The 19,676-nt window shown below is 34.8% G+C and overlaps 1 protein-coding gene across 1 annotated transcript; it reads right to left on the bottom strand.

Moving 5' to 3' along the window:
- Nucleotides 1-1,619: 1,619 nt before the first annotated feature.
- Nucleotides 1,620-4,630, bottom strand: LOC105056163 (ethylene-responsive transcription factor ERN1-like). Its single transcript, XM_010938267.2, has one exon. It carries the CDS (start codon nucleotides 2,955-2,957, stop codon nucleotides 1,893-1,895), a length of 1,065 nt encoding a protein of 354 aa, XP_010936569.2. The 5' UTR covers nucleotides 2,958-4,630; the 3' UTR covers nucleotides 1,620-1,892.
- Nucleotides 4,631-19,676: the final 15,046 nt, after the last annotated feature.

Genomic DNA, 19,676 nt, shown 5'->3' with positions numbered 1-19,676 from the left:
ATACATGAGGTGTGATTTGATTAGCCGTGCGGGTGGCGGGCGGCGAGCGACGAGTGCAAGAGCTCCAAGCCACCGATACTCCCACAAATCACAGAGCACTGGTGTTGGTGCTCTGTGATTTTCACAATGCCCCCAACGATCAGCAGCGGGAGCTACGGGGGCACCAGTCTATAGTGATGGTGGCAGCGGTGGTCCGTGGTGAGGACAACAATGGTGGTGGCCAACGGTCGACAAAGAGGCACGTTGTTGTCCGATAGCTATAACACTAGAATGATGTTGAGTACAAGTCATAGTATATAGATTTTTAATAGATTTAACTTAGAGATATTTTGAAAATTTTATTTTACATTACTAATAATCTGATTGTTATACCAAATATGTCAATCAAGATTTTCAGTAATTATATTGCAATATTATTTGCATATACCAAATACAGTAATCAACATTATTGACAATTTAATAATTGCAATCTATCTTAAAGGCAATCCAGATTATCTTTCAAAATTGCTTGACGATGCACCAAACACAACCTAGGTTCTTTATCTAAGCCTAGCGAGGCCAAAATAGTAATCCAACGATCTTTTTCCAGAGGAAGCGAAAGAAAAACTCAGCAAAAAGTTGGTAATTAGCAGTGATCCTAGGGTTTCTAGTCCGAATTTGGGACACCTTCGGATGCTTGATTTCATTGGAGTCAGGAGGGAAGAAGACTCCTGGTCGAAGTCTTCTTCTCCACCCCCCACGCACCAAGCACGCACTGAATAGGGTCCAGGCCTCTTTAGGCTGGCCAAAGAGCTCAAAAACCTGGGTTATTACAGGTTTTCCTTTCGTTTTCTTCCAAAAGAATTTAAACAAAAATGCAATTCTAAAGTAATCATCCAGACCTAGATGGCTCGAGGGTTACGTGTAGCAAGCAACAATTTTCTTGACTGCAGTTGCTTTGCCTAGTAAGTATTACAACTAGGAAGAGGAAATAAATCTATTGAATTTATTGAATACAAATGCAAAACAGATGTGCGACTTCCAAACCAATTCACAGTTGCTAGCTATTTTCCTTTACCATATGTCAAATACAAAAAAACGTTGCTCCAAGTAAACTAGCCTTAGCTCAGCTGGTTGGCATTCCTCTGCCAAGAGAGAAAGTAGAGAGCTTCATATCTCAATCATGATGGTGGAATCCCAACTATATTTTTCAAAAATAAAAAAATAAAAATAAAAATGAAAATCTAATTATTTGTATAGGCTCTAATACTGAAATGACCTTGCTTTCTTTGGGCAAATACCATATAGAGAATTTTACGCCATCAGAAGCATATGCTTTGGTGAAGTTTGTGAAAGATGAAGTGCCAGTACTGGTGAAGTACTAATATTGGAAGATTTAATCAAAAATCCATCACAAATATGAACGACATGAAAAATAGTATATCTTTCTGAATCTTCCTTTCTAATTCACTCCAAAAGCTCCGACATGAGAGTGTAAGTTTAGTATCCTTAACGTTTTTTTCAATTATAATCAGAGAATATTGATGACAAATAACTGGCATTCTTGAAGCACAGTAAACTGAGCCATACTTGAAGAGGTTTGCAAAATTGATACAGATGAACTATTTTTTTGTTGGGTCGGCTCCTTACAAAGCCCTTCAATAAGTACATGCACTTGCATCAGTTACAAGAATATTACAAAATTTTACACGGTTCTAAGCCAGTATAATTGATCCACCACATAGGAAGCCATCTAGTCTGCAGCCCTATTAGCTCCACTGAAGACATGCTTGACAACATATGAGGTTATAATTAAGTTGAGTCTCCAGAGATCCATCATTGGACCTCTAATCCTGAATTGCTCAGGTGATCCAGTTTATAGCCATCGTTACTCGAAGCCGATGATGAAGATGCTAATTGGCTTGGTGTTGTGAATTCTCCACCTCTACCTCAAGACCATCTCCTACCTTTTTTACCTCATCTCCCTTATCTTCCTCACATGCAATGCCAAGGCTGGTGGAGTCATGAACTCCTCTCCCTTCTCCAAGCCTAAGATTCAAGCACTCCGATATACCACTGATAGCATAGAGAGATGCAGAGATCCTCCTCTCATATTTCATCCTCTTCATGGGGGATGCAAACATCCACTTCTCGTCTCCGGCGCCACTCTCCTCCTGTTCAATCTGCTCCGTGACCTCCTCCACAACCTCAAATGGCGAGTAGAGGCAAGAAGACCCCTCCAAGGAATCCACAAATTGGAAATCCATAGCTTCCAAATCTCCCATAACTTCTTCCTCCTCACCTACTACCTTAGTACCAAATTGACCCACCATCACCATGTTCTGGTCCAATTCCCTCTCACTTTGCTCTACCTCCTTGGTGCAATTGGATTGCACACTCTTCCATATATCATCATGAAAGCTAGTATTATTTGTAAGAATAGAATCTGATACGTTTGGATCATTCAAGAAGTCGGTGAATTGGAAGTCATCAATGTCATCTAGTCCTTCATCACCACACTGCTGCTGCTGCTGCTGGGGTGGCTGCTGGTTTTCAGGCAATGGAACAGCAGCACCGTCACCAGCCAGAGAATTACTAGCTTTCAGCCTCATGAGGAGGTGGTTGTAAATCTTGGATGGAAGGGCCGGTGGCAAGCGGTGCGACGCCGGAGAACATGGCCAGAAGTTGGTGCGAGTGCTGGCGCCGCGAAGCAGGCAGGCAGCCTCATCGTAGGCCCGAGCGGCATCCTCGGCCGTGTCGAATGTACCGAGCCACACCCTTATCTTCTGGACTGTATCCTTGATCTCCGCCACCCACCGTCCCGATGGCCGCTGTCGTACCCCAACGAAGCGATTCCGGGGACGGCGACCACCCCCAGAGGCAGCTGCTTCCATCACAGCCTCATCCCAGCTGCTGGTCTTGGCGACTCTTGTGCCCTCCTCCTTTACCTCCACAAGGCTTTTTCTCTTCCTCACCATCTTCTACTCTCACCTACCTCCTTAAGTTCCTTCACTTGTATCACCAAGAGCCTATTAGAGGATGATGCTATGTTCAAGTCAGTGCACCACAAAGTAAATTTGTAGGAGTGTGTATGAAAGGTTGACAGTGATATATGGACAAATGAAAGAAATGGAGCAATGAAGCCTTTGCTGCTTGGTCCCATCTCTTTGTTTCCATGGGTTGTTGGCTGTGAGTGAGAGAGAGAGAGAGAGAGAGTCTTGTTGCATGGTCCCTCTTTATTTATTTGGTTTTGAATGAGCGTGTTTGCGCCGGTCTTCAGGTCAACAAGTTGTTCGTTGTCTTGTACTCTTATTGGCGTCATGGTCTACATTTGTGCTTGGTCTGCTTTTGTCCGAGGCAATGTAGTTGTTTTGTATGCATATTATTTATGGACTTCAACACACTTGATACCTTTAATGGTAAATAAAACCTTGTGATTAAGACACATGGTTGAGCCTATTGTGCTGAGCAACATTTATTCTTTCTATTTTTTGGGGAAAGAGGTATTGTTTTAGGGCTTACACTCTTGAAAACAGAGGCCTCTGGTTTGAGTGTTGGATGGCCCATTTTTCCAATATTTGGATCCTTCTTTTCTTTGAACGGCATTCTTTAATTTTCTTTTATTGTCAAAGGAAACTTTTTCAATCATATTATTTTTTTTAATTATAGGAAAAATATTTCCCAAATTAATGCAAAATTCTCAAATAATTCTAGATTTTTCCCTAGGGTGGGTGTACTCTAAATTATTATAATGCAATTGAATTAAGAATTATGCAACAATTTACAAAGTTAATTATCCACAAATTCACAAAGTTTTGAATTTATTCACAAATTATATAGAACTCAAAGAATCATTAGGAGTCGCAAATTAAATACTAAGACTGCTATAATAATGGTGTTTTCACTATTGCTTATAATTGTTTCTTCCATGCTTTAAAATTTTCAAAAGTCAAGCAAAAGTTTTGATTACCTAAGTTTGTTTGTTTGGAATTTTTTTAACAAATTCTTTGTATTTTTTCCCTTCCAAATTCCCATCTCCGCCGTTTGTTGAATTGCTCAGAAGAAGCCAAACTTGCGACTAAAACAATTTTTTTGCAAATTCTTTATAATTTTTCCCTTGCAAATTCCCATCTTTGCCCTTGTTGAATTGCTCAGAAAAAGCCAAACTTGTCACTATGGTCAGAACCATATTAGCAATGGAAATAAAGCATTATTATATATCTAGTGCACCATTGTCTTTTAAGAAAAACATGAATTGTACCATTTTTATTGTCATCAAACCATCTCAGTAAAATAGTCAGTATCAAAATTCCCAAAAATAAATAATAACATAAATCAGAGAAATTTGTTTTTGCACTTGTGCTAGTTGAAATGGGTTTTAGAGGGGTAAAGCTAGTTATATTAGACAGAACACAGAAATGGTTCCGTTTCTCTTGTAGATGACCATCGTTTTAAGGTTGGGGAGAACAACTTGGCCAAGGCGGCTATTGGAAGGATTACAATTGAGTTGATCAGTTTGCTGTTGTCATTGCTGATGAGTGATAGGAACAATGGTTTCTTCAGAGTCCCTCCGTGTTCCTTGGATAATCCACTAAAGCTAAAAGATAGCAAGATGGTGACCAAACACAATCTAATATTCAGAGCTGACAAAGAATTGGATACGGGCCGGAAACTAATATATCTATATTGATATTCATTTTATTTAACGAATATAAATATAGATATTAATCGAATATAAAAATTTTAATTATATTTATTTTAAATAATATGATATAAATTAAATATTAAAATATAGATATAATTAAAATATATAATCGAATGATTAAATTTTATGACCACAAAACTAAAGATATTACTATGTAGATAGCCAATCAAGTTAATAGCCCTTTAATATGATTATTTATTTTTTAAAAAAATTATAAATATTATATAAAATTAAATAAGATTACAAATAGAATCAGATATTAGATATGTATTAGATAAATAACTATCTATATCTATTTTTTTTTTTAATGGATATGAATATGAATATTATCGGATGCTCCAATTTCTACCATATCTAATAAATTCGGATACGAAAATGAATCTGGATAGCTATTATCCTATTCACTTTCATTCCTACTCATATAGTCATATTCCACACATCCTCTTCTAAGACTTGCAAGCTGTCCGATGATGAAGAGGACTAAATTGCATGCAGCAGCAGCAATTGGGAAACAGCATGGATTAACATACATATATAGATTAATTAGATTACAACACTGTTTGAGAACTCTCGTGCATGAGCTGCACCCAAACCAATAAAACAACCATGTTCTAACCTGGTACTGGTGATCTATATCCTCGAGCCATTTTGAATTTATCCTTCTCCAGACATGCCGATGCAACCAGATCCGAAATTTACCCAGCAAAAGGAATCTAAACCAAGCCATCTTGGTTAGATCAAATTTATTAAAAAATCTAGGCTCTATTAGATATATACCTTAGAAGTCAATTAGGCCAACATATTAATTTTTCTAAAGACATAGTTTGTAATTTTGACTTATTAATAAATAAAATTTAGATTATTTATCCATTCATATTATATAATGTGTCTAAAAATCATTCAATAAATTAATAAAATGGTGACAAATATTCTAAGAATTGAGAATTTAAGGCTTGTGCTATTGATAGTTAATTTATAAACTGCTTCCGACCTTAAGATCATACAGGAATGGTGATTGATCCAGATAGGTTGGTGAGCGGATCGTTTCTTATGGGTAGATGAGTCTCGAATCTACAGTGTAGAAATACTAAGCGAAAATGCAAGTGTTATTAAAGAACAAGTATGCCGACCGTGGCCAACACGAGTAGTCACTTGGATATCTATTTTTTGTTGTGACATACTCGATGCTGCAGTAGTATGGATAGTTTTTGGACCTGCGGTGTCTCGACTATTTATAATGAGATTGCTGTAGTTTGACTATTCTATAATTCGATCTTCTAACCATGTAGAATCTTGAGGTATATGTTGGCTACAGTAGATTTATTGTAAGAATAGGATATGCATCTATATGGGATCTATCAACCTGATAGCAAGGGAGAAGTCTTATGAGGATCATGAAACTGAGTTCGAAAGTCCATGGCCATAGTAAGTGTGCATGATGGAAAGGAGTTTCCATAAGATTTCACTAAGAACTCAGATTGATTGAATCTTACATATGACAAGATCAAGTTGATGAGTTATCCATAACCTTAGTCTTGTCGGACTTACCATAGAAGAACCGAATCACATGATAACTACATCTAGAGGTTCATCTATTCAGTTCTGCTAGATTGCCACTACATACTGCTAGGTGTTACTGGTAGATTATAGAACAATTAAAAATTATTCGGATGATTAATAATTCTCAAATTGACTGAATTAGAAAGGGTTCCAATCCATTGAAAGAAGTTTCAATGATATTATTGAGGAGATCACAATATATATAACAAAAGAAATTGGATTTAGGATTGAGCAATTGGACTCATATGGTTCAATTGGTTAAGGATTTAAGAAATTCTATTGAGTTTAGGAATACTATGCTAGTGCATGGTTAAATCTAAATCTTCTTTAAACTTGAATCCCTATGAGATGGGAATTGGACCAAGTCAATCGCATGCAATATGGGTAGCCAAGAGTTGATTTTCTATCATAATTAAAGTTGGAAGAAATTGGGCTCACAGCCAAATTGGATTGGATCCATGGGGCGCCAACTGTTGGCGCAGTTGGCACCCTCTTGACCTTATGCGATAAGGATTAGGAGACTAAGATGGGATGCATGCCCCATTAGGGTTTGATGCCAATTAAGGCAAATAGGAGGCATCCAAAAATCCTTATATGAGTTGGTTTTGGATTCCTTATGAGATAAAGATTTGATTTGATCAAAGTTCTAAACAAAGCAAGACTCCTTTTGGCCTATAAAAGGGTCTTGAGATGTGATCTCTAAATCCTAAGCAGTCCAAAGCTCCAAGCCTCCACACCTCCTCTCTCTCTTGGCTTTCACGCCCTCTCCTCTCCTCTCTTCCTCATGCCTCCACACCCAAGGGTTACAGGTGTTTTGGCTTCCATGCCCAAGGAGTTGGGTGTCCCTCTTTCTACATGCCAAGGGTTGGTGCGTTGTCTAGAGAGATGGAGTTTCTCTTGTTTTCCCATCTTCCATCAAGTTATATGCTGTTTTCTTGAAGAAGAAACAAAGAAGGAGAGTCCTAGATCGTTTCTGTGGATATCTGTAGAGATCGGATACTTGTTGGTTTTAAAAAAATCGAAAAGATATCTGCAATCATCAAATTACGCTGAATACCTACCCGCACAAAGGTGAAGATGAGATCTTCATAATTTTGCTTTGCTAAAATTTTATTTGCTATATATAAATCCTAAGAACATGATAGAGATGATCTCATGAGATGAGATCTATAAGATATATGTTAGATAAATTCGCTTCTACTGCATGTATAAAATTTTTATTGTTCTAGCATGTATGTCCTAGATGTTCCTTCAACTGGTATTAGAGTAAAAGTTGCATGATCACATTCTTTAGATCTAAAATTCAGATTAGATTTGAATTATTTTCTCACGATTAGATCTCTGTTTCAGATTGGATCTAAAAATTTATGTTTATCAATTATATATGAAATTTAGATAAGATCTGAATTTTCTATTTACAATTAAACATGATTGTTAGATTAGATCTAATTTTCTATTTTATTTGATTCTGATTTTTTTATGCTTTATCTAAAATTTAGATTAGATCTAGGGTTTAGATCAAAAATTTTAATGAAAAATTAAAAATTATAATTGATAAACATTAGGGTTATCAAGGATCATCCTGATATAAGGTTGTCTTGGTATAATGGGTGTTATGCTAAAAGTTGTCCTAGGATGATAAGTAATGAGATCCTTTAATCATAAGTCATCTTTTGAGAAAAGAAAAGACTTAATCTGATTATGAGATAAGCATGTCATGTTTCATTGATACATATAGTGATCATCACTACACCCTAGATGTAGGGTTGTATCATGAATACACCTTAGATGATTGCAATAGACCAATTTATGGTGAGGAACCAAAAGCTGTAGTCAATTTGAATGAGGCTGACCTATTGGTGTCTAAGGTAAGTACTTTGAAAGGTGGTTACTTAATTAGGATCATTACACTAGCAGTGGGGAGCCTCCCACCGATCTCCACTTATCTGACTAATTTGGTAGACTAAATTGATTTGGGATGCTTAGCGTTGAGTTCACCACGATTGCATTGCACTATGAGTCTGGCTTTAATGAGTCAAGACACGATCTCACTAGTAGATCCAATATAATTATGGATTTACATGCGATGTAAATAAACAATTAGAATCTAAAGAAGACATAAATTAAATCTCCTCACAAATATTAAATCGAACGATCTTTCACCATTGTAGATGCGCAAGCCCTTCTGAATGTTGACTGTTCTTGACTAGATACAATAGTTCAGTTGCATTAAGAAAGACGCAACCACTCTATTAGCATGAGATGCTACGCGGTGGAGATGGGGTTGGACCTAATAACTATTAGGTGAGAATCTCAATGATGGCTTCACTTTCGTAAGAATGGTGGATCTGACTTAACTAAGGAATAAGTCAATAACTGTTAGGTGAAGCTTTAAAAATTAAAGATTGATGACCATTGTAATTTTTTTGAGAAGCATTGGACAAGAGCTATCTACGCATTGGTTGACATATCGTCAATAATATTAGGTGAGGTGGTATGCCAATTGATGGACCACAATACCTACTTGAAATCTTAATCATGGAGGTTTCTGTATCTCTGCCCGAGGACTGTGGGAGATCCAAGAAAATAGTAGGAGTCAAGTTTGTTTTTAAAATAAAAACTCTAAAACAAACTAAAAGAAGTCAATTACAAAATCTAATTAAATCTTCTTCACTCTGTAGAAAAATATCTGCTTCAAATCCTTTTGTCTGTATCTTAGAAAACAATCGATTGACTGGACCCAATTACAAGGATTGGCTCTAGAACTTAAAGACAGTTTTGAGTTTCGAAAAGCTGATCTATGTACTTGATCAGGATCTTACACTATTAGCTCGTCCGACCCCTGATCAAAGGGCTACCAACGAGAAGTGGTTAGATGATGACAGTAAGACCCGGTGCTACGTATTGGCTTCTATATCCAATGAGCTCCAATGCCAGCATAAGGACATAAAAACTATTAGGAGCATACTAGCTCACATACAAGAGTTATAGGGTGAGCAGAGTCGCACAGCTCGCTACGAAGCGTCCAAGAGACTCTTCTAGATGAAAATGTGTGATGCACAGTCAGTCCATGAGCATTGTTTGATAATGATCAAGGACTTGAAGGAGTTTGAGAAGCTCGAAATATCCATGGACAAAGAGTTGCAGATTGATTTGATCCTGCAATCTTTCATTGATTCATATGCGCAATTTATCATAAATTACCATATGAATAAGATCCAGTGCACCAATGTCGAGTTGCTCAACATGCTGGTGACTACGCAAGGCATCTTGAAGAGTTTAAGGGGTACTATTCTAGCTATGGAGTGGACTTCTTCTTCCAAGAGAAAGTCCATTGGGAAGAAAAAGATATTCGTGAAGAAGCAGAAGGTGGAGAATAAGCAGAGGAAGGAAGTTTCTGAGAAGAAGGGCATAGAGAAGAAAGTGTTTCCATTGCAAAAATGATGGCTAATGGAAGAGGAACTACCCTACCTACTTGACAAGCCTAAAGAACAAGAAGAACGGCACACCTTCTAAAGGTATGTCTGATCTGCTCATTATCGAAACTAACCTTACAGTTTCTTCTATATCTAATTGGATTATAGACTCTGGTTCAAGTACTTATTTGTGCAGTTCTATACAGGATCTTGAGGATAGTAGGAGGCTGAGAGATGGTGAGATAATCCTACGAGTTAGAAATAGAGCAAAAATTATTACTATGGCTGTGAAGACATACCCTCGGTGACTATTGTTAGGATTTAATTTGATTCTTAGGGACTGTTATTATGTACATGCAGCTAGCAGAAATTTGATTTCTGTTTCATATTTAGCGCAGGATAACTATGTAATTAGTTTTCATAAGGACTACTGTATCATTTATTTTGAAAATAAAATGATTGGAAGTAGTTTCTTAATTAACAGTCTCTATCAGTTACATGTTGATATTTTTGTGAATATAACCGACTAGGAAGTGAATGCCATAAGAACTAAAAGACCTAGAGGTGAGATTAACCTAAAGTATATGTGGCACCTTAGGCTAGATCATATAGGAGAAGAAAAGATTAATAGATTAGAGAAAAATAGGCTCTTGGGCTCATTGACTTTTGAATCTTATCCAGTCTGTGAGTTTTGCCTTCAAAAAAAATGACTAAGCTGTCATTTGTAGGATAAAGGGAAAGGACCACTGAGATACTTGTCTTGGTACACACTGATGTATGCAGCCCATTTAATGTAGCTGCCAGAGGAGGTTATCTCTACTTCATCACCTTTATAGATAATTATTCACGGTATGGATATATATATCTCATAAGACACAAGTTTGAAGCATTTGAAAGATTCAAAGAATTCAGAAATGAAGTATAAAAATAAACTAAAAAATTCTTTAAGATTCTTCCATCAGATTGAGAAGGTGAATATCTTAGTGAAAAATTTTTAAGTTATCTTAAGAAATATGACATAATCTCACAATAGACTCCACTTAGAACACCTCAACTCAATGAGGTTTCAGAACGGTGAAATTGAATCCTATTAGATATGGTTCGATCCATGATGAGCTTCACTGATCTTCTTACATTTCTTTGGGGATATTGTTTATTAACAATGAATTATGTATTGAATAGAGTTCCTTCTAGAATCATTCTTACTATATCATATGAGATATAGCATGGTAAGAAATTACGTCTGGGTCATCTCAGAATTTAAGATTGTCCGGCCCATATCAAAAGACAACAGACGAACAAGTTAGAAGCCAGATCATTAAAAGTTTATTTTATCGGATATCCTAAGGAGTTTTTAGGATATTATTTTTATTTTTTAGAAGATCACAATGTGATTGTGAGCCGGTATACCATCTTTCTTGAAAAATAGTTTATTCAAGATGGAGGTATAGGAAGATAGATTGGGCTCGAAGAGAAAATCTCTAAAGAGCAACGAGCTTCGGAACCTAAAGAACCCATTCAAATCGAGCCAATACGTGCATCTCCTCCTCTATCTCATAGATTTAGTAGGATTTTCTGTCCTCCTGATAGATACTTGGGTATTATCATTGAGGATATAGAGAAAATATTCCTCATGAAAAATGGGATGCGTGTTGATAACCCCAAAACTTATAATGAGACGATATCAGATATTTATGAGAAATGGTTAAAGGCAATGAAGTCAGAGATTGACTCAACGTACTCAAACTAAGTTTAGATCTTAATGAATCCACCAGAAGGTATTGTATCTATTGAGTATAAATGGATATACAAGAGAAAGATAGGTTCGGATGGGAAGATAGAGACCTTTAAGACAAGGCTTGTAGCAAAAGATTATAGTCAACGCTAGAACATTGACTATTAGGATATCTTTTCGTCAGTGGCTATACTGAAATCCATTCAAACATTGCTTGCTGTCGTAGTATATTATGACTATGAGATATGACAGATGGATGTGAAAACTACTTTTTGGATGGATATCTTAAAAAGATATTTATATGAAGCAGCCTTTGGATTTCACTTTCAGTGATAGAGATTACAAAATCTACAAGCTGCAAATGTCTATTTATGGACTTAAGCAAGCAACTCAGAGTTAGAACACTCATTTCAATGATGTGATCAAATCATTTGGTTTCATCAAGAATGAGGAGGAACCATGTGCGTTCAAAAGGTCGATCAGAGTGATGTAACGTTTCTCATACTGTACATGGATGACATATCCCTGATTGAGAATGATGTTTCTAGGTTGACTACAATCAAGTTATGGTTGTCTAAAGAATTCTCCATGAAGGATTTGAGGAAGTATCATTTATATTAGGGATTAAGATCTATAGAGATAAATCTAAGAGGATGTTAGAACTTTCATACAGGATGTACATAGAAGAAGTGCTGAAGAGGTTCGACATGAAAAACTTCAAGAGGGGACTTATACCCATTAGGAATGAAATTTGTCTCTCCAAGAAGATGTATCCCAACACATCGAAAGAGATTGAACGCATGATCAAGATCCTTATGTTTCAGTCATAAAGAGCCTCATGTATGCTATGCTATGTACACGACCTGATATAGCTCATGCTGTTAGTGTCACGAGCAGATATCAGTCAAATATAAATAAAAAATATTGAAAATCTATAGTATCCTTAAGTACTTGAGAAGAACTAAGGATATATTCTTGATCTTTGGAGGTGAAAATTGAGGGTGCAGGAATATACTAATTCAGACTTTATATCTGATATTGATGATCGAAAGTCGACATCAGGTAGTGTATTCTTATACAATGATGGTGTTGTGAGCTAGAAGAGTTCAACAGCCTTCATAGCGACTCCACCATAGAATTAAGCAGAGTACATCGCCGCATCGAAAGCTATGAAGGAGGCATTCTGGTTCAAAAAGTTTATTGTAGAACTAGATGTGATTCCATTCTCTACTACTGTGATAACGATGATGCTATAGTGCTTGCTAAGGAGCCGAAGTCTCACCAGAAGTTCAACACATTGAATGATGATTCCATCTAATCTGCGATTATCTTGAAAAAAATACATCGAGATATAGAGAGTAGACACCATGAATAATATGGTTGATCCACTGACGAAGCAACTAAGCCAACAAAAGACTAAAGTTCATCCTGAGAAGATGGGACTTAGATTTGTGGTCAATTGACTTTAGTGCAAGTGGAAGATTATTACATGTATGTCCTAGAAGCCAGTTAGGCCGCACATGTAATCTTTCTAAGGATATAGATTATAATTTTGATTTACTAATAAAATAAAATTTAGATTATTTATCCATTCATATTATGTAATGTATCTATGAATCGTCTAATGAATTAATAAGATGATGACACATATTGTTAAGAGTTAAGAATTTGAAACATGTGTCATTGATAGTTGATGAACACTTAAATTTAGTTATTAGAGGTACTAAATATTATAATAATTAAATTATTTTATTAAAATTTGATGCTTTCTAGTCTATTTTGTAGGTGATTAGGAGTTTGAGTTCATACAATTCAAATTGAACTCAAATCGGATTAGATTTGAGTGAACCAGGCAACCAACTTTTATTTTAGTATAAACAGACTTAAAGATCAAGAGTTAAGAAGCAACCTCTCCAATCAAGGATCCAGATTAGAAGATACATAGAATCAAGTGTGAACATGATTTAAATCTCAAGAGTTCAGATTAAAAGATCACTCTTTATGAAGATCCAGTGTGAATGCAACTTATTAATTAATGGAGGAGAAGCAATATGAAGATCTAAAGGTTTTATTCATGCTCCCACCTCTCAAACTCTCTTGAAACCCTAACGCCCCACTCTCCACTCTATAAATAGTGCCTTAAGGCCTTCATCTTGGAATATCACCCCTTGTGGGGATCATCTCCCTCACCTTCCCATAACCTTAGGTTCCACGTCACAGCCCTTCTTCATGCCAATCCTATTTTTTTAGATTTTTAACTGGCCATAGGTATAATCTTTTTTCTCAAATTTGCTGTCCCAAGCCTTCATTAGTCTCCTATAAGCCATAAAAATTTACATCCAAAAGCCTCCAAAAATCCTCCAAATCTTTCTCTCTTTTCAGCCTTATAGATTGCAGCCTAAAAATTCCAACAACCCTCTTCTACCTTCCAACCTCTTCCAAACCTACTTCTCTCAGCCTATTCTCTACAAAATCTCTTTCTCTTACTACTGAAGATCTTCTCCAAGTCTTAGAAAATGAATCTCCAGAGTCGAGATGCAGATCGTGATGAAGAATCTCTCGATGGTCGGCTAGACGTCATATTTCAAAAAATCACTGGACTACTTGTAATGACAGTATTTTTATTTCTCCGTCTTTTGTATTTCCTTCCTATTATGCAATAAAAAACTTGATTTTTTTTTATTTTATATTTTTATTTATTTTACATATGATATGAGTCTTTGAATAGCCTATGACTACGTAAAGATGGATCATGATCTAAGAATACGACCATGCTTAGCGAGATAGACTATGCTCGAAAATCGATCATAGATTTATTGATTTATGTATCTAAATAATTTTGACTAGTCTATAACTTTAAAGAACGGACCGTAATCTAAGAGTACGGACCGTATTCTCTAAGATAAGTTATATCTTTATTGATTAGATACCAATTCAAGGCATACTAAGAAGAGCACCAGCTGTCTAATAAGAAAATAGTTGAGATCCTGATAATCATTTTTATACTTGCATTTAATCTTTTATTAATACTCTTTATTTATTTATTTTCTCATCAATCTAAGTAGTCTTTTAATCAACGTTCATATTGCTCTCTAACCTAAAACTAATCAATTTAACCGCAATTAATATGATCCTTGTGAAACGATCCAAACTCACATTATCTACATAGTAGTGAATTAGATTTATTTTTGATCGTCTACGACAGTGATCAAATTTTGACACTATTGTCGAGGATCGTGGTATAGTTGTGTTTGAGTCTAAAAAAATAAAAAAATTAGAAAAAATTTTTTTACTACTTTATTTTATTGCATAGTTATCTTATATGCTTGGATGCTTTATTTGCTTTATATTTTATATTCCTAGTTGATTATTTTTTTCTTTTACACTTACTTTTCATACTTTATTTTGTTAATTAATAATTTATCTTTTATTATTAGTTAATTTATTTTAATTACTTAATTATCTTTTATTTACTTTTTTAAAATTTTTACCTTATATTTTTTTCATATATCATAGATTTACTGCTTTCTAGCTAGATTACTTTATTTGCATGCATAAAATTTTTTTTACTTCTTATAGCCTAGTGATTTACTTCTTTCTATAGCTTAGAATAATTTATTATTTATATAATTAGTAATTTTTACTTTTTAAGTAAATTGGACTCTTCGTCTTTTATTTAGATTACATAGTTGCCTTATATTCTTAACTTAATTTAGTCTTTTTTATGTTAGACTCTCTAGATCTTTTCATATGCAATTAACTTAATTTAAAACTTAACTTTTATTTTTTTTCTTACTTTAAAAAACTAACATAAAAAAAATAAATCCTACACCTCATAATATTTAATTAATATATAGAAACTAATTAAACCTTAAAAGCTTCTTACTTATATTGGACATCTAGTGTGTTTGTATTGCATCTTCCATAAAATATTTTAAGGGTATTTAACCTAATTAAACAAGATAAGATGGGATTTGATCACCCTTCTTTAGCCACAAACCACCACCCTGTATTTTGTATTGACCTAAATCTTAACTTAAAATCAATTAGACATTGATCCTAAGGACTCTCGAGCTTATTAGAAAAGAAATCCTAAGAGTTGGATCGAATTAGGATTAGTCATTTTAACAGTGTCTAAAAAAGTAGTTCAGGGACTACGTCCGAAGGAAGATGTTATTTAATTGATTTCGTTCGCTTACCTGACTAATTTTAATTGATGTCTAAAAAAAGTAATGAGGGACCCTCACCAATCTTACACTTACCTGATCAGTTAGATGGCTAATATTTTACTTGGAGTGTTCGAAGGTGACCTTGATAGTTAGGAGCTATCTAGATTTAGATACCCTTAGCTAGGATTGATTGACCTACCTGATTACTAATTAAAATATCTAACCTAACTTAAATTCTTCCATCTATCATCTCTAGGTCTAGGACTCTCTTAGGATTCTTATCTTTAGAACTTCTCTCTTTCTTTCTCTTCTCTTCTTCTTCTTCTCTCCCTCTTCCTTTATAAAAAAAAAAATAAAATCAAAGCAACCATATGGTTGCACCCCTAAAAGATACAATAGAGGAAGCTACCCCTAAAAAAATTTCTCAGGACCCATTGCATACATGTTGGGATCCTTTTGGAGTGAATGATTTGATCTAGATGGATATGTTGAAAATGTACATATTACTAGAGCCACCTAATTTTAGCACCACTCCTTCATGGGCTGAGAAATATGAGTTTTACCTATAATACATGTTCCAATAGCTCTCTCTTTAGAAACACCATCAGTCCTCGAACTGAAGCTATCCTCGATCATACCTGAGTATGTATGTATAGGACCATATGACATGCTCCAGTAATCAGTGCATCGAATCTAACTCTTAATCTAGAAATCTAATTTAGAAGCATTTTAGAAGAATATATAGAAACAACATTCGATAAACAAAAGACGAAAAATGGGGTTGCAAACCATCTTTTGAAAATTGATAATAATGAAAGAGTGAAGCTTATCAATAATACAGTTGTGAACTACTTTTTAAAAATTGACGATAAAGTAATTAAATTTATCAATAATGGGGTCGCAACCTATCTTTCTAAGATTGACAATCCAAAATTATTGAAGTTTATCAATCCCATATTCGACATAGGATATGTAGAATTATGAAGTCTGGCTGAAAACTTTAAACTGAGTGCTTGTTAGGAGGCAATCCAATTTCTTAAGAGTAGTTTTAAAAATAGTCTAACTGAAGACTTTAAAGTTAGCACTGGTTGGAAGGCAACCAAATATTTTATTTTTTAGATATCTATTTTTTTTGATTTTGTAGGAATTTAATAAAGGATCACTAGCCAAGTTAGGGGGAAGCACATCTTCACATCCTACAAGAGCCCATTGGAGTACAATGAAGAACTTGCAAAAACATATTAGGTGGTATCCCTTCTTTTTCACCATTTTTAAAGTTTTTTCTTCTTCTATTAGGGAAATGAAAATTAAGTTGGGTAGAGAATAAATAAATAAATTAAAAAAATTTAAGTCCTCAAGTAAGTTAGTATTTAGTGTGTAGGCACCTGATTATGCTTAAGAATCAAGCTAAACTAAGCAAGTTTTTTTTTAAGTTGATGAATAGATGAAGAGTTTATGAGATACTAAGGATCAAATATTAAGATAATCCAATAAAGAGTTAAGTCTAAAACATAAATATTTTTTTCTATGAGCACTTCTAATTCTTCCTACCCTCATCAAAAAAGAATTTATCTCTTATGGGCTAGCTTAGAGTAACTATTTTTTTTTTATAAAATAAAAATTACTTAAAATAAAATAATTTTCAAGTACTTCTCACTGAGTAATCGGATCTTTTTGCTAAGCAAGTATTGAGGTTCACGTCAAAAGATGAGAAGGGCAAAGAAGCTCATTGTAAGGCTAGTATTAACTCGTAGTCTGTTTGATTCGAATAAGTAAATTCAAAAATATTTTATACCTAGTGTCTTAAAGTCATATGATTTGAAAGTCATTGGCTGAAAACTCGCTACATGGATCAGATAGAAAGCTTAATAGGTTAAGACACCTAATAAAAGTATAATATTAAAAAAAAAAGAAGAGCAAAGTCTAAACATCGATCTCCCACTGAGTAATCGGATTTCTTCGTCTAAGTATTGTGGTTCATGTCAAAAAGTGGATAATATGAAGATATTTTTATAATAAATGAAGGACGAAAGTAACAATATGTTCACCATGTAAAGATAAATGATTTAGAGATATAGGTATGAGTAATTTAGAAAAAGTCCAGAAAAAATTTAATATTCTTCACTTAATTCTTATTTGGTTAAGTACTAATACCCTAATGACATACCTCACTCTCACTCTACTGAACATCAATGACCCTTTGAAAAAAAAAAGTTGCTTGGTAAAATTGAAACTCTAGACTAAAAAGGTATCTAGCACTAAATTCTTTCTTTACAAGAGGACGAATAAAGTTCAAATTGGGAGGTATGATGAACACTTAAATTAAGTTATTAGAGATACTAAATATTGTAATAATTGAGTTATTTTATTGAAATTTGATACTTTCTAGTCTATTTTATAGGTGATTGGGAGTTTGGATTCATGCAATTCAAATTAGACTCAAATCAGATCAGATTTGAGTGAACCAGGCAACCAACTCTTATTCCAGTATGAACACGATTGAAAGATCAAGGGTCAAAAAGCAACCTCTCCAATTGAGGATCCAGATTAGAAGATACATGGAACTAAGTGTGAATATGACTTAAATCTTAAAGGCTCAGTTTAAAATATCACTCTTCATAAAGATCCAGTGTGAACGTGACTTATTGATCAATAGAGGAGAAGCAATATGAAGATCTAAGGATCCTTATTCATGCTCCCACCTCTCAAACTCCTTGAAACCCTAATGCCCACTCTCCACTCTATAAACAGTGCCTTAAGGCCTTCATCTTGGAATATCAGCCCCTTTGTGGGGATCATCTCACTCTCCTTCCTATAGTCTTAGGTTCCATGCCACAACCCTTCTTCACGCCAACCCTATTTTTTTAAATTTTTAGTCGGCTATAGGTACAACCTTTTTTTCTCAAACTTTGCTATCCCAAGCTTCCATCAGTCCCCTACAAGTCATAAAAATTTCATGTCCCAAAGCCTCCAAAAAGTCCTCCAAATCTTTCTCTCTTTCTAGCCCTACGGATTGTAGCCTAAAAATTTCAACAACTCACTTCCACCTTCCAACCTCTTCCAAACCTATTTTTCTCAACCTATTCTCCACCAAATCTCTTTCTCTTGCTGTTGAAAATCTTCTTCAAGTCTCAATAAAAGAATCTCCAGAATCCAGGATGCAGATCGTGGTGAAAAATCTTCTGATGGTCGGCTAGACATCACATCTCAGAAAATTGCTGGACTACTTGTAATGATAGTATTTTTATTTCTCCATCTTTTATATTTTTTTTCTATTATGCAATAAAAGACTTGACTTTCTTTCTTTTATTTTATATCTTTTATTTATTTTACATATGATATGAGTCTTTGAATAGTCTATGACTATGTAGAGACGGACTGTGATCCAAGGATACGATCCATGCTCAGTGAGATAGGTTATGCTTGAAAATCGATCATAGATTTATTGGTTTATATATCTAAATAATTTTGACTAGCCTATAACTTGAAGGAACAGTCCGTGATCCAAGGGTACAGATCGTGTTCTCTAACATAGATTATATCTTTATTGATTAGACATCAATCCAAGGTATGTTAAGAAGAGTACCAGCTGTCTAACAAGAAAATAATTGAGATCCTAAAAATCTATTTTTATACTTGCATTCAATCTTTAATTAATTTTTTTATTTACTTATTTTCTCATCAATCTAAGTAGTCTTTTAATCAACATTCATATGCTCTCTAATCTAAAACTAATCGCTTCAACCGTAATTAACACGATCTCTATGGATATGATCCTAACTCACACTATCTACATAGTAGTGAATTAGATTTATTTTTGAGCACCTACGACAGCGATCAATAGTTAATTCATAAACTGCTCCCGACTATAGGATCATCACGAGGATGGTGATTGATTAGATAGGTTAGTATACGGATCGCTTCTTTATGGATAAATGAGTCTCGAATCTATACTGTGGAGACACTGAGCGAGAGTGCAGGTGCTTGTTAGAGAATAAAGATATCGAGCATGACCAACATGAGTAATCACTTGGATATTTAGCTTCTCATCGTGACATATTCGATGCTGCAGTAGTATCAATAGTTCTCAGATCACGGTACCTCAACCATTC

This window comes from Elaeis guineensis, chromosome 13 (genome assembly GCF_000442705.2).
Source record: "Elaeis guineensis isolate ETL-2024a chromosome 13, EG11, whole genome shotgun sequence".
Taxonomy (NCBI): domain Eukaryota; kingdom Viridiplantae; phylum Streptophyta; class Magnoliopsida; order Arecales; family Arecaceae; genus Elaeis; species Elaeis guineensis.
Note: the sequence above shows the minus strand (reverse complement) of the source record. Positions and strands in the feature narration are given on the sequence as shown.